General features: G+C 46.8%; 1 protein-coding gene across 1 annotated transcript; it reads left to right on the top strand.

Moving 5' to 3' along the window:
* The first annotated feature begins 11,402 nt into the window (after positions 1 to 11,402).
* On the top strand, positions 11,403 to 27,424 carry GABARAPL2 (GABA type A receptor associated protein like 2). Its single transcript, XM_063438484.1, has 4 exons — positions 11,403 to 11,511; positions 15,246 to 15,301; positions 25,800 to 25,972; positions 26,768 to 27,424. Exons 1-4 carry the CDS (start codon positions 11,478 to 11,480, stop codon positions 26,856 to 26,858), a joined length of 354 nt encoding a protein of 117 aa, XP_063294554.1. The 5' UTR covers positions 11,403 to 11,477; the 3' UTR covers positions 26,859 to 27,424.
* Positions 27,425 to 27,602: the final 178 nt, after the last annotated feature.

The raw sequence follows: 27,602 nt of genomic DNA, 5'->3' as shown, positions 1-27,602 counted from the left end.
CCCTAGGTCTGACCCTAATAGGCTAACCATCCGTCAGTATGGCTCTCGAACGCTTCACACCCAAGGGTATCCCATGGCAGCTAACCCACCACTTCTCCACATGGGGCCTTTACCATTCACTGACAGATGCTGTCCTTGAGCTAGTCCCTTCCTAGAATTCCTGCACTTTATCGACAAAAGGGAATGTTTGCAGCGGCAGACAGGGTGAGTTGATGTCTTGGAATTCTTGGTCATCAACTTCGAGATGGGTCAAAGTGGGTGCTGCTTGGTCAACAGTCTTCATGAGGGATTTTCTCAGACATGGGAGGACACAACAAAAGAGAAGAGCAAAAATAAAAAGAAAAATTAGTATAGCCATACCAATCTGCATTAAAGCCTTTTGCCATCCTGTCATCCAACCAAACCATCTTTCCCAGGGATCCTTTATCCCAGAATTCCTTTTTAACTCTTCAGACAAGTCATTTAATTTTTCTATAGCTAGTGTGACTTTACCATTAGGGCCTGTGTTTTCTGGGATGTAGGTACAACATGTCATAGTGTCGGGTAAAATCTTACAAACCCCTCCTTTTTCGGCTAAGATCATATCTAGGGCCATTCTATTCTGGAAAGTCATTTGGGATGTGGCCTGCAACTGTTCGGCCAACCCCTGGAGGGCGTCTCTGGTGTAATTGACAAAACGCTGTTGATTATAATAAATGTAATTTATCCAATTTAGATTCTTGTTTGCGGTAACTATGGTAAAAATTGATTCAAATCCTGCAGCAACTTCATCCCTAGCTTTAAACTCATTGGGCACCCCCCTGGGCACTCCAATGGCATCAATATATACATGAGGATCAAAACTTCCTTTCACTGGGGCGTCACGTTTAACCTTAGTGTGGCTGAACTCGTGGGTGTTGAGGTGTGTGTCAGAAATAATATGTATAGGCATAATGGCCTTAGTCAAAGTACACTCTCCCCACCATTCTGTGTCCATTCTGGATCTTAGCTGTAAATCCCCACACAACCAATAAATGTCCCCTAGTGACCTAGTGTGATGTTGCAGCAGACGTACAGGGACAGTTCTGTATGTAGCACAATAGCCTTTGGAAAAGTTACCCACAAATTTACCAATACCATCGTACATGGCATAGCAAGTGTAATTACCTTTATATACGGTAATACCATCAGGGGGTTTGACATCGTTGGCTAGGAGAGGATACTCCTTTGTCCATGCAATACATATGGACCTGTTAAAATTATAGTGATAGGCAAAAAGGCTTAAAATACATTCTTCTATATCTACAGGTAGGATTAAAGGTACGGTACCCAGGTGAGGCCGGGCACCTCCACACACGTAACATGCAGTTCTATTATGCTTATTAGCGTTATATTTCATCCATTCTAACCATAAATTTACATCATTAAAACCTGTTTCAGCGGCCATGGTATCTTCAAAAGTGGGGTTAGCAATGGCCATCATGTCTTGAAAGGTCTGGATATGAGGTTTTAATGGGTTAGGGACCATATGGGTGGCCCCTTGCCACTCAGAAGAGTTGCACATATCTTTAAGGTAGAAATGCCCTAACTTTTGGTAGGAACCCTTTTTCCAATACATTCCCATCACATACTGGTCTGCATCTGTTGGACTTGGATGCTCAATGTTAAGGATTAATTTCATTGGTGTACTCCCCCCAGGCTTTCTCAAAGTCATTCTCTGGAGGAGCGATCTACCATGATCATCTACTTTAGCTACGGCACTTTTTGGTTTGTAACCCCAGGCAGGCCCGGCATTCCACCCCGCCGCCCCCCAATGGTCACAATTGTGCCCCCATTGTTTGTCAACTACACAAACATATGGGTCTTTCGAATGAGGGATGTCTCTATAGATGCTCTGGATTTGTGGTGTGGGAAATGGGCATTCTACAATATCACAATAGTCAAAGGTATAAGTAGCCACCTGGGTGCATGATGAATTATACCAGAAGGTGTACCCACTAATGTCTTTGGTAATGGCTACTTGCTGGGCTTTCATGAGGCTAATTAAGGAGAAGATGTACCAGAGATACATGTTTGTGCGATATTCGCTTCCTCTGGGGCAGGAGATTTCTTGCAGTGGGAAGCGTGGATCCAATTTGGCCTACCGGCCAATTTGACGGAGGTTGCGGTAATCAGGAGAACTTGGAATGGACCGTCAAATCTCGGTTCTAGGGTATTTTTCCGCACAAACTTCTTAACCAGGACCCAATCTCCGGGGAGTAGGTTATGGGAACCTGTATCCAATTCGGGATCTGGAATTGAAGAGAAAACTTGGGCATGTATTTTGTTTAGGACATTTGCAAGTTCAGTTACATAGTCTACTAAAACATCTGATTGGAGTTGCAACTGCTGCGGATAATAACAACCTAGTCTGGGTGCTGTCCCAAATAGAACCTCATATGGGGACAGTGAATGCTTCCCTCTAGGTGTGTGTCTAACACTAAATAGAGCTATTGGTAGGCTTTCTGGCCAGGGCATCTTTGTTTCTTGTGACATTTTTAACATTCTGGTTTTTAGAGTGCCATTCATGCGCTCCACTTTACCACTACTTTGTGGGTGGTAAGGGGTATGAAAGGCTAGAGTCACCCCTAGAGCAGTCCAAATTTCTTTAGTCACAGTTGCAGTAAAGGCTGGGCCTTGATCACTCTCAATAACTTCTGGGAGTCCGAATCTACATACAATATCTGTAAGTAGGCGCTTTGCGGTTGTTTTTGCAGTGATATTGGCCACTGGGTATGCCTCTGGCCATCCTGAGAACATGTCCACTATGACTAGTGCATATTCATGGGGCCCACTCTTGGGCATTTGGATGTGGTCAATTTGAATTCGTTGGAAGGGGTACATGGGCTTTGCCAGGTGTTTCGCAGGCACCTTAATTGGTCTTCCTGGATTGCATTTTGCACAGATGACACAGGCCTTGCAAAAGCTATTGATCAATGTTGTGATTCCAGGTGCTTCATAATACTTCTGTATGAGGGCGGCCATCAATTCTTTTGACAGGTGCGCAGGCCCATGTGCCCATTGGACCACTGCTGGGTATAAATTTCTGGGAAGACAAAATTTGAAGTTGTTGTAATATATTCCGTCCTTTTGGACAGCTCCTTTCTTTTTCCATTTCTGGATTTCCTCAGGAGTGACTGCAGCTTGTTGTTCTTGTAAGATTCGCAAATCAGTAGGAAGAGTTTGCAAAGCAAAAATAGGGACTTCTTCTTCTTCTTCTTCTTCCTGTCCGGACACTTCTTCATCCACTTCCTGCAAATCCCTGGCCGCTAACTTAGCAGCTTGATCAGCCAAATGGTTGCCCTTTGCTTCATCTGTATCCAATTTCCCATGGGCCTTGACTTTCAAAACGGCCACCTCTTTGGGGAGTAGGAGGGCATCCATTAGCTCCTTGATTGCAGTGCAGTGTTTGACTGGTGTACCGGCGGTGGTAAGAAATCCTCTAGTCTTCCAAATAAGGCCGAAGTCATGTGCCACACCCAGAGCATATCTTGAATCTGTATAGATGTTAGCACGTTTTCCTTCGGAAATTTTGCATGCTGAAGTCAGAGCCTGTAATTCAGCTTCTTGCGCAGACATTGCTGGCGGTAAGGATGATGATTTAATGACTTCATCTGTTGTGGTTACGGCATATCCTGTGTGATATGTTCCTCCTTCATCGGCATATCTCGATCCGTCCACAAACAGGGTAAAATCCGGATCTGGTAATGGGTTCTCATGCACAGTTGGTAAGTGCACTGTTTCCATTTTCATCTGTTCAAAACAGTCATGAGGTGTTTCTGGGTCATAATCATTCTTTATGACTAGATCTTGGAATTCCTTCTCCAGGAAATGGCGTGGCCATGCTTCTAGAAGGTCAGTTGTTGGGTATTTGACAATACCATTTTCCTGTAGCTGTTCTTCGTTCATGGTGGCCCATAGTTTTGCCATAGGCCCAAGATCATTCCATGACCTTGTCTTCAACTTGGTAACAGGAATATGTGGGATGGCGGTATCCCAATGGCGGTAAAGGTAGTTAAGTTGTTGAGGTAGCTGGATCAAGACCATGCTATTGCCTTCAGAGTCACAATAGAAGTCTTGTGCAGTGAGCTTTACATCGGTCCGGTGGTAAAGCTCATCTTCATAGCAAGGTTCAGGAGTAATGTTCGGTTTGTACCACATGGTGCAGAAGGCGTAATCCGGGCCTTCACAGAGAGGTTTTTCGCCTTCATAAAATGTCAAATGTGGATGCATGACTTTCTTGATACATCCACAGAGCAGGTGAATGTAGGTTTCATCCGTGATAAATCCATAATAGATACCCCCCTCAGGGAGTGGAAGAAGAGTGGACGGATTAAGCACTTGACATCTTTGGATGGAAATGTTGTCAGGCAAAAGAAGATGACACTGTAGGCGCAGATGTCTGGCTGGAGACACGTGCTTGAGCTGGACTTGGTTGATGATGGCAGAGATGTCATGAGGGGCCAAAACAACCAGAGGGTGGCCAAGGACCAGGTCTGAGGTCCTTTCAATGAGTTCTCTTGCAGCAAAAACAGCCCTGAGACAGGAAGGAGTCCCTCTGGCCACAATGTCCAGTTGACATGAGAAATATCCAATAGGCCTCTGGCGACCTCTTAAGTCATTAGTTTGGGTGAGTACTCCTGTTGCGTGGCCTTGTCTTTCAGAGACAAACAATTTAAAGGGTTTGGAGTAGTCAGGTAGGCCCAAGGCAGGAGCAGAAGCAATGGCCCGTTTTAAAGCATCGAAATTGGCCAGGGCTTCATTGGTCAGACAGAACGGGTCAGACTTAAGAGCATCATAGAGAGGTTGCATAAGCAGAGAGGCTTCGGGGATCCATGCTCTGCAGTAGGAAATGAGGCCTAGGAAGGCATGAAGAGACTTTGAAGTCCTTGGAGGTGGAATGTCCAAAACAGCTCTCACCCGGTCCCGAGTAAGATGTCTGGTACCTTGAGATAGGCAATGTCCAAGGAAGATCACTGAAGATTGACAGAATTGTAGCTTGATGAGTGAAGCTTTGCATCCTTGTTCTGCCAAATAGCAAAGGAGACTAAGTGAACACCTTTCAGTAGTGGGTACATCATCTCCACATAGCAAGAGATCATCCACATACTGAAGCAGGACAACTTCTGGGTGCTCAGCTTGCCATGGGTCAAGGATGGTGCCCATGGCCTTAGCAAACTGACTTGGAGAATTTTGTGCCCCTTGGGGCATGACAGTCCAGGTATACTGTTGCATTTCATGAGTGAAAGCAAACAGGTATTGACAGGATGGGTCCAGTGGGACACTGAAAAAGGCATTGGCCAGGTCAATAACTGTAAAGAATTTTGCAGATGGTGGGACTCCAGAGAGCAGAGTATGAGGATTTGGTACAAGAGGGGTGTCCAGGACGGTAGCTTCATTAACAGCACGGAGGTCCTGGACCATCCTGTACTTCTCTGGTTCACCCTTTGGAGTTTTCTTTTTCACAGGAAATAACGGGGTATTGCATTCAGATTTACATTTTACCAGGGCACCCTTCTCCAAGAGTGCCTTGATGTGGACAGAAATTGCAGCGGACTGTGCTGGTTTTAATGGATATTGTGGTTTCCTTGGTAACTTAGCTCCTGAAATAAGCTTTACCACCACAGGGGGAACATTTAGGTGACCTATGTCCTCTGGGCCTGAGGACCATAACTTAGCGGGCACCTGTGTTTTTAATTCCTCTGGGAAATTAGACCTTAATTCTGCTGCCTCCTCACGGGGCTTTTCTAAATGCAGCATCAGAGGCAAAGAGCATAGGGCTGAAGTGTCTGATACAGACAGAGGTGTAAACATTTCTACCTGCCCATCCGGGGTAAAGGTGATGGATGCTTGCAGGCGTGAGAGAACATCAGCACCTAACAGGTTAATGGGGCATGTGGAGGATACTACAAAGCGAGCAAGCAGGCTAGAGCCAACTCGTAGTGGAGTTGTTAAAGGGCTACGTCTTGGCTGGCCATCCACTCCAACACAAGAGACATCAATACTGGACAGGAAGGATGGGTCTGGCAGGTCTTGTTCTCGTAGAACACTACGGGCTGCACCTGTGTCAACTAGAAATGTAGTAGGATGGTCTTCAATGGGCAAAGTCACTGTGGCAAGTGGCCCTCCCTTATCCCCTATAGACGCTGCCATTATAGGGGTTACAGACACAGGCTTGCCAGTTTCCTAATCATCTGGTTCTTCAATAATTGGAATCTTTTTCTCGGTCTTGGGGCCTGGGGCAGGCTTAGAGAACTTTCTGGGTGCCCCGGGTTCCTTTTTAGGTTCCGGACAATCACTTCTGTAGTGTCCCTGAGCCCCACAATTAAAACAAGTTACATCCTCTAACCTGGCACCCCTGGTGCCAGAGGTGATGGGGGTAGCGCGGGCCACCATGAGTGGAGCTGGATTGGGTCTTCTTGGGGTCTGAACAGATTCCAGACCTCTAGCAACTAAAAGCAGGGTATCCAAGGGAACAACCTTGTATTCAGGACGTGCAGCAATGATTCCTTTGCGTATAGAGTCTTTAACACCTTGGACAAACGCACCTGACAGCATTTGTGAATGAATCTTATCTGTAAGATCAAACCCCAAATCTGTGAACATTTGATACAGTCTTGCATGAAACCTTTCCACTGATTCTCCTTTATCTTGAATAACATCAGTAAGGCCAGCAGCCTGATCTGCAAGTTTGTCCTCAGCCCATTCTCTTAATTGGGTGCAAAAAGTTACTCCAGAGGGGTAATCAACATCACTGCTGAGCAGATCTGTACTGAGGTGTCGGGCCATACTTGGCCAATACGCATCCCCTGCTTTGATAGCACAAATGCTCAGTAAATCACGCCATGCGGCGGAATAAGTCTTTTGAATTTGAACTATCCCTCGGTAGAAGGGCATAGGCTGCTTTTCTGGGTCAGGGAGTGATTTCATTAGAGCACTAGCTTGAGTGGGATTAAAAGCAACATATTTAGGAGGGGCCTGTTCTCCCCGACCCTTGTGGCCAAAGGGGTCATCGATAGAACGATGAGTTGGGGCTCCCGCGGCAAGTTCCGATGAGACATGGGACACCCTGTCCATCTCGTCATCATCGAATTCTATGATATTGGCTCTTTTACGCGGTGCAGGGCCCGCATGAGGTGAAAGGGTCGGTGGTTGGGAACGAGCCCCGGATGCAGGGGTGGCTAGCGAGTCATAACCTGGGGATAGGTAGTCACCGGGAATTACCGGCATCAGGGCCGAACTGGGGGCCGCCATATTGGTGGCCGGAAAAGGTGTTACATTAGGGTTAAGGGAAGGAGTGGCGGCCATGTTAGATGTGGGCACACCCGGAGCAATCTGTGCCGGACTGGGCATAACCGGAACTTGGGGAGTGGCTTGTGGAAGGGGTAGTGGATATCCGGGATAGGGCAGGGCCATGGGATAAGGGAAGGGGTAGGGCCAGGCTGGGGAGGGAAAGGAGGTGGGGTATTGGGCTGGGGCGGAGATGGGAGGGGACGGAGAGGGATTGGTAGGGGTGGGTGTAGAGGGAGGAGCCGGGGTGAGGGTGGACGAGGTGGTTGGCTGGGCGGATGCAGAGGGGAGGGGATCATTAATGGAGAGGGATTGTAGGGAAGGGATGGCAGATGAAATGGTAGGGGAAGGTATAGCAGGTAGCGTAGGGATGGATGAGGATGATGGGAATGTCAAAGATGGGGAAGGGGAAAAGAAAGATCCATCAGAATTCAGGACCGGGCAGACAGGGGAGGTAATGGGATGGGTGTTAGGAGGATTGGGAGTGGGGAACATAGTCGGCTGGCTATCACTTATGGCTGACTGAACCTTGGGGATAGACATTCCCTGGGCGCCGGTTTTGGGCGCTGGCTGAGGGTAGACCCCAGCAACACAATTATTATGATACACAAACAATTTCACACCTTTGTGATTTATCTCTTCCTCAACCCAACCTTCTAGCTGAATAGCCTTCGCTACTCTATACCATGCTTCAGCAGTTTTTAATAAACCATTATCTGTAAGCTTGCCTTTCTTTTCTGTCAGTAACCTACGCCAACTTTCTGGTTGCAATCTTCCACATGTCGGTACAGCAATTTTACATACTTTTGCAATCTTTTCAACACCTTTAACCATTTCCTCACCCTCTCTGTCTTCGACTAAATCACATGCTAACCAGCCCTTACTGGGCTTGTTTAAATCCTGTCCCATAATCCCTTTACCCCTATACCAGCGTCCTAGATATAGGGAGAGAGAAGGAAAACTGAACAAGAACGTCTACAATGCTCGACTGCCACCCGAGAATCGTGGGATTTTCTCAGGTGCGTCTTCCCAAAACGTAGACTAGTCACTGAATCCGCCTACCCGGGGTGGTAGACACGGATTGGAGCGAGGTGAGAAGTGTGTGACCAATCACTTCTCTTTCAAGAGAAATGGGAGTGGACAGTATAATAATATAGGAAGTTTAGAAAAGATGAAAGGTAAGGAAAAATCCTTAGAGACAGACACAGGAGTTCATGAGACTCCTAATAAAACAGACAAGACAACAATACAATTGAAATACAGTGCATGCATTACAGTTCAAATAAAATCAGCAATAATCCCTTTCCTTCTACATGTGCTTACTCCAAAGTCACCTTTCTCAACCTCGTAGTGTCCCCGCTCGGAGAACGACTTTCATAAGTCTCACTACCAGCGGCCAAGGATAACAGCTAACACCGGTCCGAAATCCTTTCCAGCCTCCCTCTACTCTGCAGTCCACAAGAATGTGGCCACGTCTATCCTCACTCCCGTAGTGCCCCTATAAATCCCACTTTATAAGTCTCACTACTACGTGATGCGAAAAACAAGCAATACCTGCCTGAATTCCCCCAGGAAACAAAGTCCCCTGCCACAAGGCTAGGTCTCCTACCACAATTAAATAATCGGTGGGCCCTCAGCTCAACTAGAGCCGAAGGGTCCGGGTCAGGACGTCCCCAACTCAACTAGAGCTGGATGGTCCGGGTCAGGACGTCCCCAACTCAACCAGAGCTGGATAGTCCGAACGCGCACAGTGAAGCTAGCTAGGCTATCAAAGTGACACAAAACGGGATCACAGGGAAACTGTGATTCTACACAGATCCCACAGTTCCACAAACTTCTTTTTCCTTACAGCCACAGCCACGAGGCTCCTAAAAGAAGTAAACAGGCAAAGAAGACCCCCCAGGAACACATCCACGGGTCAACCCCTCTTTTTCCTTACAACCACAGCACCGTGGTTCCTAAAAGAGGTAAAACAGGCAACAGAAGACCCCCCAGGAACACATCCACGGGTCAACCCCCCTTTATCCCAAAAGAGGTAAAATACAAACAGACAGACACACTGAAGACCCAGGCAAGTCCCCTCAGGTCCACCCCCCTTTATCCCAAAAAGGGGAAAACAAGCAAGACAGAACCCCAGGCAAATCCCCTGCAGGTCCACCCCCCCTTTATCTCAAAATGGGGAAACAGGCAAACAATTCAAACACACCCAGGCAACAGATAGACTAAAATGCAGGTAAACAAGTGAGTAACGAGACACCGGGCAAGATATTACCTGTCTTTGATGTCCTCCCGGGAAGCAGTCACAGACACGTGGACGGGTCAATCAAAGGGGCTGGAACGTACCGGTGGCTCTGCAGAAGTCTCTACCGTGTATCTGGAGGTGATCAGTCTCCCTTCCTTCCCCCTGGATTCCTCCGTCCACCCTTGTCTTCCTTAGGACGGCTCACCGGCCAGACATAGCCCGGTGCCCCACGTTGGGCGCCAAGTTGTTATGGTAGTTTTTGAAAGTAAACCAAAATGTTCAGAGTCTATCTGTTCCTGTCCAAATCAATAAAATTAAATTGCGTATATACGCTGAAGTAATTAAGTCTGACACACGAGGTTCAGGTTAAAATAACTTCGAGAAAGTTTATTGGCAAGTGAAGAAAAAGCGGGCGCGCAGGCCCTTTTAAGAGGCATTTTGCGTCATCATTGATTATTAGAATATCAGCAAATAAACATCATCAATTGGATTAATTGTTAAGTGACGGAGTTAGTGTCTTACCTATTGGTTAGTAAATTTAAGAGGTTAGTCCCGTGCCCACCCATCAGAGGTGGGATTATTCTGGACACGGGTGGGGGACAAGGGGGTCCTAAGCGTCATTTTACACGGTCAGTGATATCAGGCTTTATGTCCAGGTGCAAGGTCTCTTATGAATAGAACATTTCATTACTACTGTGTTCTGTGGCCTTCAAACTATACTATCTTACAAGCTCTTAAGGAGTAGCCAGCAAGTCTTAAGGAGTAGCCAGCACCTCCTGGTACTCGTCCTTGAAGGAAACACGGTCTTTGTCTACTGTATTAATTGGGTTGAGAAGTTCAGTCACGTAATGTAGTTTTAAAATGAACAAGTTAAGTCATGAGGACAAAATGGAGGATTGAAGAAGTCAGGTTAGGAGGACAAAATGGAGGATGAAGTCACAGTATAAAGTTAAAATGGAGTTAGTACAATAATTCAATACAAGTACAATAAAGATTTTTAATAATTCCACATCAATAACATAACATAACATGGGATAATATAGTATGGGATAATATAACATAATATAACATGGGTTAATATAATATAACATAACATGGGATAATATAGTATGGGATAATATAACATAACATAACATGGGATAATATAGTATGGGATAATATAACATAATATAACATGGGTTAATATAATATAACATAACATGGGATAATATAGTATGGGATAATATAACATAACATGGGTTAATATAACATAACATGGGATAATATAGTATGGGATAATATAACATGGGATAATATAACATAACATGGGTTAATATAACATAACATGGGTTAATATAACATAACATGGGATAATATAGTATGGGATAATATAACATAACATGGGATAATATTATATAACATAACATGGGTTAATATAAGATAATATAACATGGGTTAATATAATATAACATAATATAACATGGGTTAATATAATATAACATAATATAACATGGGATAATATAACATGGGTTAATATAATATAACATGGGAAAATATAACATAACATGGGAAAATATAACATAACATGGGATAATATAACATAACATGGGAAAATATAACATAACATGGGATAATATAATATAACATGGGATAATATAATATATAATATAACATGGGTTAATATACTATAACATGGGTTAATATACTATAACATGGGATAATATACTATAACATGGGTTAATATTAGAGGCAGGATATCTCTATACACAGTATAATTAATTATTATTATTGATTGACAGACAGGCCAGGCTCCCCATGTGCTCTGACTCAGTTAAGCCCCGCCCCTTTACTAGCTCATTCTGGGGGCGGGACCGTAGTCTGCCGGAAGTGTCGTCATAGGGAGACCCCGCCCTGTTGTTGTTGTCGCTCCTGTCACGGCTCCGGTAACATGAAGTGGATGTTTAAAGAGGATCACACGCTGGGTGAGCGACCCCCTGCCTCCCGTCAATCATATTATACCGAATACCCACCCACCCACCTACATCTATAACATACTGCAAATAGAATGTAACCTGCCCTGACACTACCCCTCCCCCACTGTAACCTGCCCTGACACTACCCCTCCCCCCACTGTAACCTGCCCTGACACTACCCCCCCCCCACTGTAACCTGCCCTGACACTACCCCTCCCCCCACTGTAACCTGCCCTGACACTATCCCTCCCCCACTGTAACCTGCCCTGACACTACCCCTCCCCCCACTGTAACCTGCCCTGACACTACCCCTCCCCCCCACTGTAACCTGCCCTGACACTACCCCTCCCCCCCACTGTAACCTGCCCTGACACTACCCCTCCCCCACTGTAACCTGCCCTGACACTACCCCTCCCCCCACTGTAACATGCCCTGACACTACCCCTCCCCCCACTGTAACCTGCCCTGACACTACCCCTCCCCCACTGTAACCTGCCCTGACACTACCCCTCCCCCCACTGTAACCTGCCCTGACACTACCCCTCCCCCCACTGTAACCTGCCCTGACACTACCCCTCCCCCCACTGTAACCTGCCCTGACACTACCCCTCCCCCACTGTAACCTGCCCTGACACTACCCCTCCCCCACTGTAACCTGCCCTGACACTACCCCTCCCCCACTGTAACCTGCCCTGACACTACCCCTCCCCCACTGTAACCTGCCCTGACACTACCCCTCCCCCCACTGTAACCTGCCCTGACACTACCCCTCCCCCCCACTGTAACCTGCCCTGACACTACCCCTCCCCCCACTGTAACCTGCCCTGACACTACCCCTCCCCCCACTGTAACCTGCCCTGACACTACCCCTCCCCCACTGTAACCTGCCCTGACACTACCCCTCCCCCACTGTAACCTGCCCTGACACTACCCCTCCCCCACTGTAACCTGCCCTGACACTACCCCTCCCCCCACTGTAACCTGCCCTGACACTACCCCTCCCCCCACTGTAACCTGCCCTGACACTACCCCTCCCCCACTGTAACCTGCCCTGACACTACCCCTCCCCCACTGTAACCTGCCCTGACACTACCCCTCCCCCCACTGTAACCTGCCCTGACACTACCCCTCCCCCCACTGTAACCTGCCCTGACACTACCCCTCCCCCACTGTAACCTGCCCTGACACTACCCCTCCCCCACTGTAACCTGCCCTGACACTACCCCTCCCCCCACTGTAACCTGCCCTGACACTACCCCTCCCCCCACTGTAACCTGCCCTGACACTACCCCTCCCCCACTGTAACCTGCCCTGACACTACCCCTCCCCCCACTGTAACCTGCCCTGACACTACCCCTCCCCCCACTGTAACCTGCCCTGACACTACCCCTCCCCCCACTGTAACCTGCCCTGACACTACCCCTCCCCCACTGTAACCTGCCCTGACACTACCCCTCCCCCACTGTAACCTGCCCTGACACTACCCCTTCCCCACTGTAACCTGCCCTGACACTACCCCTCCCCCCACTGTAACCTGCCCTGACACTACCCCTCCCCCACTGTAACCTGCCTTGACACTACCCCTCCCCCCACTGTAACCTGACATTCCCCTTCCACTGTAACCTGCCCTGACACTACCCCTCCCCCACTGTAACCTGCCCTGACACTACCCCTCCCCCCACTGTAACCTGCCCTGACACTACCCCTCCCCCCACTGTAACCTGACATTCCCCTTCCACTGTAACCTGCCCTGACACTACCCCTCCCCCCACTGTAACCTGCCCTGACACTACCCCTCCCCCACTGTAACCTGCCCTGACACTACCCCTCCCCCACTGTAACCTGCCCTGACACTACCCTTCCCCCCCCCCCTGTAATCTGCCCTGACACTGCCCCTCCCCCCACTGTAACCTGCCCTGACACTGCCCCTCCTCCCACTGTGTGTATATAATGCAGTGTGTTTAGTGTGTGTATATAATGCACACACTGCATTATATACACACTACACACTATTCATTATATACACACACTATACAAACACACTGCATTCACTTTACGCACACTACACACTGTTCGCTATACGCACACCACGCACACGGTGTTCGCTATACGCACACCACGCACACGGTGTTCGCTATACGCACACTACGCACACGGTGTTCGCTATACGCACACTACGCACACGGTGTTCGCTATACGCACACTACGCACACGGTGTTCGCTATACGCACACTACGCACACGGTGTTCGCTATACGCACACTACACACACGGTGTTCGCTATACGCACACTACACAGACGGTGTTCGCTATACGCACACTACACAGACGGTGTTCGCTATACGCACACTACACACACGGTGTTCGCTATACGCACACTACACACACGGTGTTCGCTATACGCACACTACACACGCGGTGTTCGCTATACGCACACTACACACGCGGTGTTCGCTATACGCACACTACACACGCGGTGTTCGCTATACGCACACTACACACGCGGTGTTCGCTATACGCACACTACACACACGGTGTTCGCTATACGCACACTACACAGACTGTGTTCCCTATACGCACACTACACACACACTGCGTTTGCTATACACACACCACTCACAACATTTACTATACACACACTACACAAACAGTCACTGCATTAACTATACACACTACACAAACACACCCTGCATTCATGATATACACACTACACATATACACACAGCTCCCCTGTCTAAACACACTGCATGTGGCTTGTATATTTTGTGCATTTACCTTTAGAAATAGTTTATTTTTTCAAAATGGTAAATGCACAGAATATCGGCAAGTTATCGGCTATCAGCCTGAAAGTTCACAGATTATCGGTATCAGCTCTAAAAAATCAATATCGGTTGATCCCTAGATGTCAGGCAGTCCCTCAAATCGTAATTAATAAAATGACTTAACGAAGTAAAAATATTACATAATATATATATATATATACACACACACACATATGTATTTTTGTATATAGTTATATATCTAATTTTGTTCTGAGTGTATTTTGATATCAGTATGTATATATTATCAAAATACAGTTAGAACGAAATTACGCATGTATATATAATTTTAACGTATTTTATTTTAAAAAATGTTACTTTATATTATATAGATTTATAAATTACTGTTTAAAACTTTACTTCAGGCACAGGATGACTGCCTGTCATTCCAGGCAGGCCCCTGCAGGCACTGCTGTGGACAGCTATTCCGTCCATGTGATTGTGACATCATCGCAATCACATGGTCCGGGAGGGCCAGATCAGCCGCAGGGGGACTCCCTGGGATGCCAGGTAATTCCCCTCATCGCGATCGCCAGCGATCAAGTGGGAAGGACGGCGGGGACGTACTATGCCGCCCACATGCGTTTAGGACTGGGTCCCCAAGAACGGCATAGTATGCCCACCGTCCTTAAGGGGTTAAGATTGTTTTTTTTTTTTTATAGCGAAGAGAATGATTTGAGCTGGTGGGCAGATTGTGAACCACTTCATACCGTCAAATTAAAAATATATATCTTATAGATTTATACATTAAATAAAAAATTAAAGTTTACTCACTTACCTGTTATATTTGTCACGCAAACACCATATAGTGCTTATAGTGATTATTCCCCCTTTCAAGGAAGGTTTCACAGACCGTAGCCTGCATGAGTTCAGCCCTCCACTACCCATATCCCTTATCTCACTTGGACATTTTATGTTTTTACAGAACACAGGTGTGTGGAGTCGGCGAAAATCCGAGCCAAGTACCCAGACAGAGTTCCGGTAAATATTGGTTTGTTTTTACTCCGTACTACTAAATTATTTAGGTTTTCATGCAATACACTTTCTGTGGGCACAACTTTGCAATTATTGGTTTTGGAGCAGTGTCTGCGCCGGGAATAAAGGGAATCTGGGCCAAGTATGGCCCCCTTCTTTTTTAAATGAATTTGTCCTTCATATATGATTAGATTTGAGTCCAGTGCCTTTAACTTCTAAAATAAACTTTTTACGCTTTATTTTCCAACCATGGAGGATGCGGACAGCTGACATATTGCCATCACAGTCTATGTTTCCACTTCAGAAACTGCACACGCTGCCCACAGCCTCCAGTTAGGATGTTTTAAGCCTGCTGTATATTGCGTTATTGTGATCAGCTCAGCATAATAAGTATGTTTATCTGTATCCCTATCAGAACTAGCATTTCAGTTTACAATTAGTACAATCGCATTATATACAGTAGCTGCTCAGAATTAGGAATGAAGTAGGTGAATTTGCCCCAAACACATAAAGCAATGCTAATGAAGCAGTTACCTGCACAGCGCACACTCCTCCTCTCTGTCCCCATAGAGTCTACACTAAACAAAGAGTGTGCTGGGGAAAAGCAGCTCAAGTGTTATTGAGAGATGTGCGGTTTGTCACCACCCGGAATGGCCCATGGTGTCCGTAATGTAAATAATGAAACCCCAAAATATGGGCAGACTAACACATAGTGTAATCAGGGTTATTCACTAATGTGAGAATTCAAACTGATTTAGAGAGTTTGTTTCAGTTTGGCCTTAAATTTAAAATTCACTTTGAATTCTCCGTTTAGTAAATAACCCTAGGTGTTGTTTTCTGGGCTGTCCTCTCCCTCTCAGATGAGCTTAAAGAGACACTACAAGCACCAATACATCTCTCAATGCATTTGCTATTTTTCGGCCTCATAAACATGCTGAAATCTATCCTATGGTTTTAACACTAAAAATGCTGCATCATAAGCCTGTCTCTTAACTCACACCCTTCCCTCCAGAAAGAAGACTTCCTTATCAGATGTATGTACACAGCTCAGCTACTGACAGTATTAAATCGATCTGCATTACCCCAGGATATCACTACCTGTTTGTCACCATTCTGACTGTCTGCAGCCAGGTTATCCCTTAAAAATGACTAATTCCACGCTGTTAGAGGCCGAGCTGTGTACAAACATTTGATAAAGAAGTCCTGGTGGCATGAGGGGGCAGGGTTATGGTGCAGAATTCTGCAAAACATTTTTTTATGTGCAAAAACTATAAAGATTTGTGTATTGAAAATTAAAACATTAGCAGCCCTATCAAAAAACAAACTATAAAATGTATAAGTTCAAATTTTATTAAAGACACGGAGGCTCCTATTATGCTTCTCTTTCTTTAATTCTCCCTCAGCAGCGAAGAGAGATATATGCAAAAGAGATAAAAAAGAACAAATAACATAAGCATATTGACAGTGCTATCATGGGTATCCACCCCCTTAGTATATAAGGTGTAGCACTTCCTGTTTCTTCCTCTTTCTTCGCTGCTCCCTCAGGAGATAAGTACACCTCCTTTTATCTATAATGTGCTCTGGTGGGATTTTTCTGTTATTGTGCTGTATATAACCCGTTTTTTTTTTACTTATATTGGGATAGACTTAACGTTTATTCCCCTTTTTTCCCACTAGTTTACTCCATTATCTGTTTTTTACTGTGCCTTTACTATATCTCTTGTGTGACCGTGTTACCCTCCCTTCCACCTTTGGGCTTATCTGTTTTCGCTCCCTCCCGCCCCCCCCCCCCTCCGGTTGGGGCTCCCCCCCCGGTCACTCCATACTGGTTTCGCCGACGGGACTCCACTGTCTCCCCCACGGCGTTTCCCGGCACTATTTTCAGCACCGGCGGCCGGACCTACTTTCGGCCGCGCGGCGATTTCACTTTACTTTCGTTTTCGCCGCTCGCGAGCAGCGCGCATGCGCGGTAGCTCGCGGCGGCCATTTTATTGGTTTCTGGTCGCCGGTTATGGCGGCGGCCATCTTATGATCCGTTTATCGTGCTTTGGTTCGTTCTTGCACGCTGATTTCGATCCTCTCATCTCTCCAGGCGGGTACAGTGTCTTCCTAACCTTTTATTCTTTGGAGCTACCCTCCATCTCCCTGTACCTTCCCATCTTGTACCTGGGTTAATCAATCCTAGTACTCTAGTTCACCTTTTAGCTTCATTTGTTATTTTCTCACTTGCATTCATCCTGCTACCATGCAATCTGGGGATAAACTCCCTGGCATACTTAGCCCCTCTATGGCCAATGCTATCCCTGACCCCATAGTTGACCCTGGGGTCATGGGCTCGGAAGAATTTCAATGCCTCCTGGACACCACCATGTCCAACTCTATTTCTAAGGCCATATCATCAGCCATGGGAGCTATGTCCTCTACCATCTCAGACTCCATCGCACAAGCGCTCAGGCAGGTCCAGCCCCACACTACCCCTGCCTTGACTCATACCCCCCCTGAGGGGACCTTGTCAGGACGCAAGGCTTCAGGCAAACGCAAGCACTCACAAGACCCCCCCCCCATGCAGGTTGACCCTGCTCTGATTGACACGCCTCAGGCTGTCCATGATGGCGCGCAACAACCGCGCAATAGAGCTTCTGGGCGAGCTACGGCTACCAGAGACTGGAAACGGGCAAGAGCCCAAGATATACTGTCTGATTCAGACGAGGAGGGGGAAGAGGGGTCAGACGTCCCGTACTCTGATCCGTACGAGGACGAGCTCTCAGAGGGCGAAGGCCTGCAGGGTAAACAATTCCCCTTGGCGCCAACACGTACCTTGGCGCACTCAGGGGCGCCCGGGGCAGAGCCTACAGGCGACCCTAAAGAGGTTCCGCTATTTGACCCTGACAACTTGAGACACCCACGCTCTGCTGAGTGGGAACCACCCGTACACATCGCCCAATACCTGGCCCTCAGGGTACGCAAGTCCCTCTCTCAGGAGGGCCGTAATAAGTTGAGAGCGGAATGCCCCCGACCCATTATACCTGATGCTGTGGCAAAAACCCCAGAAGTGGACCCCCAATTAGTCCAGTTTCTAGCCAAAACCGGCTGGAAACCTAGAAGGGGATTGGACTATTCCCTCCGTAATTGTCAGGACAAGTTCCTAGACACCCTGGGTCCCGTCACTAAACTGTATGAACTGCTGGAAGCAGCTCAGTCGGGTGAGGCACCATTAGACTTTGAGGTGGCATTTGGCTGGCTCCAACGCCTGGTCTGCATGATTGGCAACGCCAATACTGCCATGTCAACGGAGCGCAGGAAGGCTATCCTGATGAAAATTGAGCCCAAACTGGCGAGCATGGCCTCCACTGAGCCAGGGGCCGCGGCTAAGGGTCTATTATTCGGCGAATCATTCGTCAAAGACCTAGGCTCCTATGTCAAAACCTTCACGGCTCTGGATAAAGCCCAATCATCCATAAAAAGGGTCTTCCACCAAAAGGTTTTCGGTGGGGCCGGTAGAGGTAGGAGCCGTCTACCCGGCCGCAATCCCCGAGGTTTCTCCAGACCGGGCAGAGGCTCCTTCAGCACACAGAGGCAAAACCAGGAGCGCTCCTACACTCCATCCTACACTCCATTCTTTCCCTCTCGAGGAAGAGCTTGGAATACCCGTGGCGGCAGAGGAACGGCCCCAGGAAAACGCCCTTATGGTGAGTACGATCTTTCCCCATTTTTCCCATATAAATGTGGGGGGCAGATTGGCTTTGTTCTCTCAGACTTGGGCCACTATCACGTCCGACAACTGGGTGTTACAGACTGTAGAGGGATATCACCTAGAACTGACGGACCCCCCTTTTCAGGTTTGCCCCCCAAACGTACCACACATGCCACAGTCACACCGCGACCTCATCTCCGCAGAGATAGAGGTCCTTCACAACAAAAATGCCATAGAGGAAATCCCTCTAGATACCCCAGGTTTTGTAAGCAACCTGTTTTTGGTACCAAAGAAAGGCGGGGGTGTCCGCCCGGTTATCAACCTAAGACCCCTCAATGCCTTTATCCGATACCATCATTTCAAAATGGAGGGCATACACTGCCTCCGAGACCTCCTTCTCCCAGGAGACTGGATGGTGAAACTCGATCTGCAAGATGCGTATCTCACGATCCCGATAACTCCTACACACAGGAACCTATTACAATTCCAATGGGACACAAGGAAGTGGCGCTTCCGCTGCCTTCCCTTTGGTCTATCCTCCGCCCCCTGGTGCTTTACGAAAGTATTGAAACCAGTGGTTACATTCCTCAGATTACACGGAATTCGTCTCATCATCTACCTAGACGATATCCTCATACTGTCAGAAACGAGATCCCTTCTACTATCACATCTGTCGTGGACTCTGCACCTCCTACAGAACCTAGGCTTCCTAGTGAATTGGGAGAAATCGGTACTACAACCATCTCAGCAGATGGAATTCCTGGGATTCCGAGTCGATTCGGTACAACAGATTCTATGTCTCCCTGCGGACAAGATGTCCAGCATCAAGAAGGAGATCAGGAAGATAAGACACCGTCCAAATATCTCCCTGAGACAACTAGCCCGAGTAATCGGATTACTAGCGGCCTCCATACAGGCGATCTTCCCGGGACCACTCCACTATCGGGCGTTACAGCGCCTGAAAGCTTCTTGCCTACGGAACGGGCAGTCGTACGAGTCCAACATCACTCTAGACGAGGAATCCAAGGAGGAGTTGGACTGGTGGTTGACCCACATGGAAGCATGGAACGGACGAGCGATCTTCGGTTCCACTCCGGATATAATAATAGAGTCGGATGCGAGCTTACATGGCTGGGGCGCGCGCTGCGGCTCCATCTCCACAGGAGGCAGATGGTCAGTAGACGAATCCTTCCTCCACATAAACTCACTGGAACTACTGGCAGCCTCATTTGCCATACGCAGCCTCACTCCCAGGAGCGTCTCTTGCTCAATCCTCCTCAAGTTGGACAATATCTCGGCGGTCAGGTACATAAACCATCTGGGAGGTACCAAATCACGCATCCTGGCGGTTTTAGCTCGAGACTTCTGGCACTACTGCTTACAAAACAATGTGTCGGTGACCGCGGAGCACATACCAGGCCTAGACAATTACGCCGCGGACTGGAACTCCAGATACCTGAGGGATCTGGGGGATTGGAGGCTTCAACCGAAGGTCTTTTCCAAGATCGCACGGCTATGGGGTCCACTGAGTGTGGATCTCTTTGCATCCAGACTGAACACACAACTTCCTCAATTTTTCATCTGGCGACCGGATCCGGAAGCCTTGGCAACAGATGCCTTTCTTCAAGACTGGACCGGGGGACGAGCATACGCCTTTCCCCCGTTCAACCTGATTGCTCGGACTCTGGCGTACATCCGACGGTTCAAAGCAACAGTAGTTTTGATAACACCATGCTGGAGATCTCAACCCTGGTTCCCTCACCTTCTGGAAATGGCAATCGATTTCCCACATCTACTGCCGGATCACACGTCCCTGTTAACCAATCCGGATGGGGAGAACCACGACCTGATAGAGCGGGGAATGCTCCGTCTCATGGCATGGCTCCTTTCAGGGGACCCTGGGAAATCACGGAAGTTTCGAGAACAACTACCCAACTCTTGGCGAACGCATGGGCACCAGGAACTCGGCGCACATATGCTGCGGCATGGAGAGTTTGGTCCGATTGGTGCCTGGGAAAATCAGTGGATCCCATATCAGCTCCTGTGAAGACAGTACTAGACTTCCTCACTCATTTATTCGAATCGGGCAAGGCGTTCCGTACAGTCAACATCTTCAGATCGGCTATCTCGGCTGGTCACGATAATGTAGACGGAAGTCCTCTCGGACAGAACCCCCTGATCTGTCGCCTGCTCAAAGGCATACGTTTTGCACGGCCTCCAAAATCCAGATACGGGTCCTTTTGGGATGTCAACATTGTGTTCAAATTCTTAGAAGAGTGGCCCGACAACTCGGCACTATCACTTAAACATTTGTCTGCTAAATTGCTCATGATTTTATGCTTACTATCCTGTAAACGAGTATCAGATGTACGAGCCTTAGACTGGCAAGCCCGCACATTCACCCCGGAGGGGGTGTCATTTGATATTTCACGAAGAACTAAGTCAGCGACTAAGCATGTTTTCTATCCACGCCTCCCGAACCAACAGAAGCTGTGCCCAGTACTGTGCTTGAAAGAATACGAATCCCGTACTTCTTCCCTCCGACCATCAAACGAAGGCCCATTGTTTATTTCTCTGAAGAGACCGCACCTCCCGGTATCTACACCTACGCTTGCCCGTTGGGCCAAGTGGTTATTAGCTTCAGCAGGGATAGACGTAACAGTTTTCTCGGCCCACTCGGTGAGAGGCGCTATGGCTTCTAAAGCATCGACGATAGGATGTCGATTAGAGGATATCCTGAAGGCCGCAGACTGGTCTACGGAATCCACATTCCGGAATTTCTACTTTAAACCAATCCAACATTTTTCGGAAAGAGTTATTGCTCAGCTTTGAAAGAGCATAATAGGAGCCTCCGTGTCTTTAATAAAATTCCTAGATTTTACTATTAACATGACGTAAAGTCATGATTTTATTAAAGACACGGAGGCGAGTATTATTCCCTTCCCGCCCTCCCTGGGTGGAGGGATTGGATTTAGCAAGGATATCGACCTCAAGCGGATGTAACCGTAAGTTCAAACTGCCTTTTACAGGTTTTCCTACATCCTTCAGGTAAGTGACTCTACGTGCTACTGTGGACATAATCTGATAGATATCTTATGTGTGACGTCATGACGATAATGCTGTACACATTAATTATAACTGTTGTGGGGGTATATGATACAACCAGTCATCAACCGAATATTACCATATTTCTCCTTTCATTTTAGCCTGAATTATACTGTCATGGTGTTGAAGTACCGTTACTAAGTTCTACAGTCCATCATCAAAGAATGGAATTTTGACTACCGCCCACTGTTCCTGTTCGGGCCAAGTTTATCGTTCAGTTATGGATCTGGTCTTCGGATCGCAGAAGAAAGAGGAAGAAACAGGAAGTGCTACACCTTATATACTAAGGGGGTGGATACCCATGATAGCACTGTCAATATGCCTATGTTATTTGTTCTTTTTTATCTCTTTTGCATATATCTCTCTTCGCTGCTGAGGGAGAATTAAAGAAAGAGAAGCATAATACTCGCCTCCGTGTCTTTAATAAAATCATGACTTCACGTCATGTTAATAGTAAAATCTAGGAATTTATATTTAGTTTGAAAGCAAACCTGTGCATTGTATGTATATCCAGTGTCCCTTAAATGCATACTATAATGCTATACAAACCTGTATTCCTAGAACGTTACTTCCCACTTACCCGATTCCAGTGCCGATGTTCCTCTGCATTCTTCCTCTTCCACTGTCATCAAACTGGGAGGGGAGGGGGGAGGGCTTGGGGCAATACACATATGCGGTGAGTGCCACAAGCTTATTAGGCCCTAAACATAAAAGCATTGACTCAATGCTTTCCTATGTGGATTGAACGGACACTGGATGGCCTAATGGAGACCGTGAGGACACCCAATGTCAGGCAACAAAGTCCAGTAAAATCCCGGAAGCGCCTCTAGTGGCTGTCTGGTAGGTAGCCACTAGAGACTCTTAGTGCTGCAATGTTTTACCTTGCAGGACTATGGGCAATAGGGACACCGTAGGCACCAAGACCACTTCAATGAGCTGGAGTTGTCTGAGTTGCCTATGGTGTCCATTTAAGATGTAAGTCTGCATATCATAAACTAAATAGCCACTTACCTTAATGGTGAAGGCCTGGCAATACAGCTATTGGTAAGTAATTCCATGGTCTTCAGCCTTCCACTTCAAAACCAGAACTAATCCATTAGGAAATGAGTATTAAATGGTCTTGTCTTCCTTAAATTGTGTGGATGGTATGCAAACCTGTGGTAGATGTACATTTAATCTAGACATTGTGCAGGCAGCGACTGACCCCTTCCTCACTAATAAGCTTTGGTATTTAGATCTCTCTGCAATTAACTGTAATACATTTATACACTGTCATTGTGCAAACAATTTTAGCTTACACAGTTTTGGTGTATTCTCACTGCTCCATTATCTGCCATTTAGAAGTTTTTTTGTTTATGCAGCCCTAGCCAAACCTCCCCTGGCTGTGACTGACAGCCTGTATGAAAACAAAATTGTTTCATTTTTGAATCAGGTGCTAACTGCTCTGTAAATGTAAATGTAAATTTAATCACACACAGGAGGCTATTAAAGGGCGGGAGATAAAAAATTCTTGGGGGCGGGGCCTGGGCTTCATGGCGGCTGGACGTGCTTCGTGTGAGCTCCGAGCTCAATCCTCCCATGCAGCCTGATTACCTGCACTCCAGCCAGCCCGGACCCTCACAAACGCCAGAAGCAAGTCTCACCCACCCCAGGAACCAGTCAAATTGCCCTGGGTCTGCCGCCCGCGGGTGCACGGAGCGCCTGTCGAGGGTGACGGGAGTGAGGCCTAGCAGTATCGCCGGACGGGTGAGGCGGCCGATCCCCCGCTCTGTGCGACCTAGTGCCCTCCCAAGCTTGCAACACAGCCCTGTTCCCCCCCTCTGGACCGGCGGGGGTTATCCCGGTCCGCACTAGCCTGCACCACGCATCAAGCAACAACCTCATTCTGACTCGCTGAGACACTGCCCCAGCAGAACTCCACAAAATGGCGGCCAGACTAGCCCTGAACGGCGCCAACTCCCAGCAACCTGAGCCGGAGCCTCTAAACTCGGCTCAGATCACCCACAGGAGGCTGGATGAAATCTTCACCCACTTCTGGGCCAGGTTGGAGGCACGACTAAACGCACCAAAGCTCCAACACCAGGAGGACGACCGGGAGGCTGAGGGCCGGATGGTGAGTGGGCCCCCTCCGATCACCCAAGTCCCCAAACCACACAAACCTCCCCACAAGAGATCACCTAGGCCGAGGGCCACCAGGGGCAGAATCCCGCGGCACCGTCCACACAGGCGGAGGACCCTGCGCAACAAGCGGCCACCTACCACCATAACCTCCTGCCTACCCCCCAGAGGGGAGGACTGGGACCCCAAGAGTCCCCAAGTCCGTGGCATGAAGATGCCGGCCTATCAACCGGCCTGGGGCTGGAGGGATACCCATCAGAGCCGCCAGAACGCTACAGCCACCCTCGTCCTCCACACACAGGGCTCACGCTTCCCATCCTTGGGAATAGGCTGAACTCTAGCTCGCTGCCTAAAGCTGAAACGCCATTATGGGACTAAGCGCGAACAACAGTCACCACTGCTGATCCCTGACACAGAGAACATAATGTAGTATACTCATGTTTTTTGCCTCTAACGTGAACTCTACATATATCTTGCATATGACTAGTTTACCTGACCCACCTGCACTAGCCAGCCTAAATAACTAGCGCAATGTAATCTCTTTTATACTTCACCAGCATGATACGTTGATTAAGCTCAGTTTTTTTTTTTTTTTTTTATTATTATATACTCTAATCTCTTATTTTTTGTTTGTAATGCGCTACGAAGATATACACTTAAACGACCAGCCAGCTCCATATCTTAAGCGCAATTAACATTGTTCTATGCATGCCTAGCTTAGCCTGCCATAACATGAAAACGAGGTTTAATAGCTTGATACTCTCATTTATTCTAAACAGTCGTAAATATGGTATAAGCGTCAACGTTTGACCTACTCGGGTATGCAATACCATAGCTATGACGTAACATTTCACGCGATCTTAAACGCGACTAAACCACTCACAAGCTTGTCTAGCATAACGTTTGTAACCTTACCTAATATTGTTAAACAGCCTGTTATTTTCATTTTAAAACAAAAATGTGCAAACCTCTCATGCCACTGCTAATCCTATGTTTAACCATTCAAACACGCTGTTGTGGCGTATGTTTATGCTTTGTAATCACCTGCACGTCAAAAATAAAGAATTTAAAAAAAAAAAAAAAAAAAAAATTCTTAATTAAACACAATGTGCAACAAAATAACTTTAAACATTAGATCTCTTTACAGGAAGTGTTTTGGAAGGCTGTGTAAGTCACATGCAGGGAGGTGTGACTAGGGCTGCATAAACTAAGTGATTAAACTCCTGAATGACAGAGGATTGAGCCGTGAGACTGCATGATCTATACACCAAAACTGTGTAATTAAGATAAAGTTGTTTTGGTGACTAGTGTCCCTTTAATTCCTTTATCTCATTTCCCTCTCATTGATGTCACATGAAGCATTGCATCTCCTAGGTGCTGTCCATGTACTTCTAGGAGTAAACACTATTGCTGTGCGTTTGGGGTTTCGAGTGTTCCTTTAATACAGACTAGCAATGTACCAATAGTTTGCTATACACATTACTTCTCACTTGTCACAATAAGTATTCACACCTCATGCTGCTAACCTATACCGGGATATAAGCCCTGCGTGTAAAATTTACCCACATTTTATTTGTACTCCTGCAGGTGATTGTAGAAAAGGTGTCAGGCTCGCAGATAGTGGATATTGATAAACGAAAGTACCTGGTACCATCGGATATCACTGTCGCACAGTTCATGTGGATAATCCGAAAACGAATCCAGCTTCCATCAGAAAAAGCAATCTTCCTCTTCGTAGACAAGACTGTGCCCCAATCTAGGTGAGGTTGTGTTTTACTCCCAGCACGCTGTATCGATTTTGTGATGAGGGATTTTTGGTTTTCTATTTTTAGTTTAAAATGAATTAGGATTTTGGAAACTGTAACAAGCTTAGCTTGGGCAGAGATCTTCCAGTAGATCTCAGATAATCCTGGCACCATAATCACTACAGCACGCTTGGAGTTCCTTTACCTTTAATGAAAACAAACTCTTTCTTTATAGATTTTTAGTAAACACTCTGAGCACCATAACAGCAGCATGCTGTAGTGGTTGATACCCATAGTAAGTAGTCAAACCGTTTTAGAACAGTTGGACTTCCTACCTAGTTCCACCAGGTGCTTCTTGCTGTTAGAGCTGGGCCGCGCAGTCGACCCATGCTTTGTAAATGCGGTAGCGGAGGCAGTGAGTGCTACCTAATGGACCTCCGGTAAGTAGCAGAACTGTTTTACCATTTACAAAGGAGATGGGTGGGGGGGGTATTCAGAGAACTCCATCCACCATAATCACGAAAGCCTGCTGGAGTGTTCCCTTAATATGTAAAAGCAGTGGAATTCTAGGTTTCTGGTGCTACCTGACAATTACTGATCACATACATGAATGGGAACCACTGGTGCATGAGCAGTACACCCACAGCTACATGTGTGCTATACTGCCTCTGACATTTCATGCTCAGTGCTGCAATCTTCCCTCCAATGCTGACTAAAATGAGTTACTTGTTGTACAAGATGGTGTGGATGTTGGTTCTAGCAGTGTTCTGGCCTGCAGTGTTTGAATGTTTTCTCTTTTCCCAATTCCAGCCTAACCATGGGACAGCTGTATGAAAAAGAAAAAGATGAGGACGGATTTATGTATGTGGCTTACAGTGGCGAGAACACCTTTGGCTATTAAATATGCTGACAGCTTGTGAATCTTGTAAATAGGTGGTTTGATTTTAACACGATGCATCACTTTTCTCCCTGTAGTCTCGATGTTTCGGTTGTACAGACTTTTTTTTTTTCTTCCTCTCTCTGTGTATGTGACCAGCTGTTAAAATGTAATGTCTTGAATTTCTTGTGCTTTGTGAATTAACCCTACAGCTGCTGGGCTTGCATTGCAAAGCCAAACAATGTGCCCTCTCTGGCACTGGTGGATGTTAACCCTGTGGCGTACAAGATAGCTATGTAACAGCTTGTGTGGCATCCTCTCCTGGTAGCCAATGGGTTAACAGTCTACCATTCTGCATTTATTGAATACGGAGATGTGAAATTAGTGTGATCACAGTCCATATTCAGACGAATCCTGGATTCATTTTTAGAAATGATTTGCTTATTTAAGAACGTAGAACACAAACTGTTAGTGGGTAATATATAATCATTCATTTATCTTGTTACTGGTGTGTAACTAAAATACTAAACTTTACAACTTCCTGCAAATAAGGTTCAACCATATAATAAAATAAAAATAGTGAATTGAAATGTTTGTAGTTGCGGTTTTATTTTTGGGAATGGGAAAGCACTACATTATAGTAGAGAAGTGACAGGGTCTAGTATTCCCCTTTATCATCCTCTATGGTCTGAGAAGAGTTTTTAAAGGGATAATCTGCTTCTATTAAAAATCAGACATGACTTCAGAATTGTACAGCCCACAATTGGA

The sequence above is a fragment of the Pelobates fuscus genome, chromosome 12, assembly GCF_036172605.1.
Source record: "Pelobates fuscus isolate aPelFus1 chromosome 12, aPelFus1.pri, whole genome shotgun sequence".
Lineage (NCBI taxonomy): Eukaryota > Metazoa > Chordata > Amphibia > Anura > Pelobatidae > Pelobates > Pelobates fuscus.
The sequence above is the reverse complement of the archived record's forward strand: the minus strand, read 5'-3'. Positions and strand labels throughout refer to the sequence as shown.

Bases quoted from the DNA above. Each gene is read 5' to 3' on its own strand.
- GABARAPL2 (XM_063438484.1), top strand. From the start codon at position 11,478: ATGAAGTGGATGTTTAAAGAGGATCACACGCTGG. The intron at 15,302-25,799 runs GTAAATATTGGT...GTACTCCTGCAG, and splicing joins AGTACCCAGACAGAGTTCCG to GTGATTGTAGAAAAGGTGTC. The intron at 25,973-26,767 runs GTGAGGTTGTGT...TCCCAATTCCAG, and splicing joins AAGACTGTGCCCCAATCTAG to CCTAACCATGGGACAGCTGT.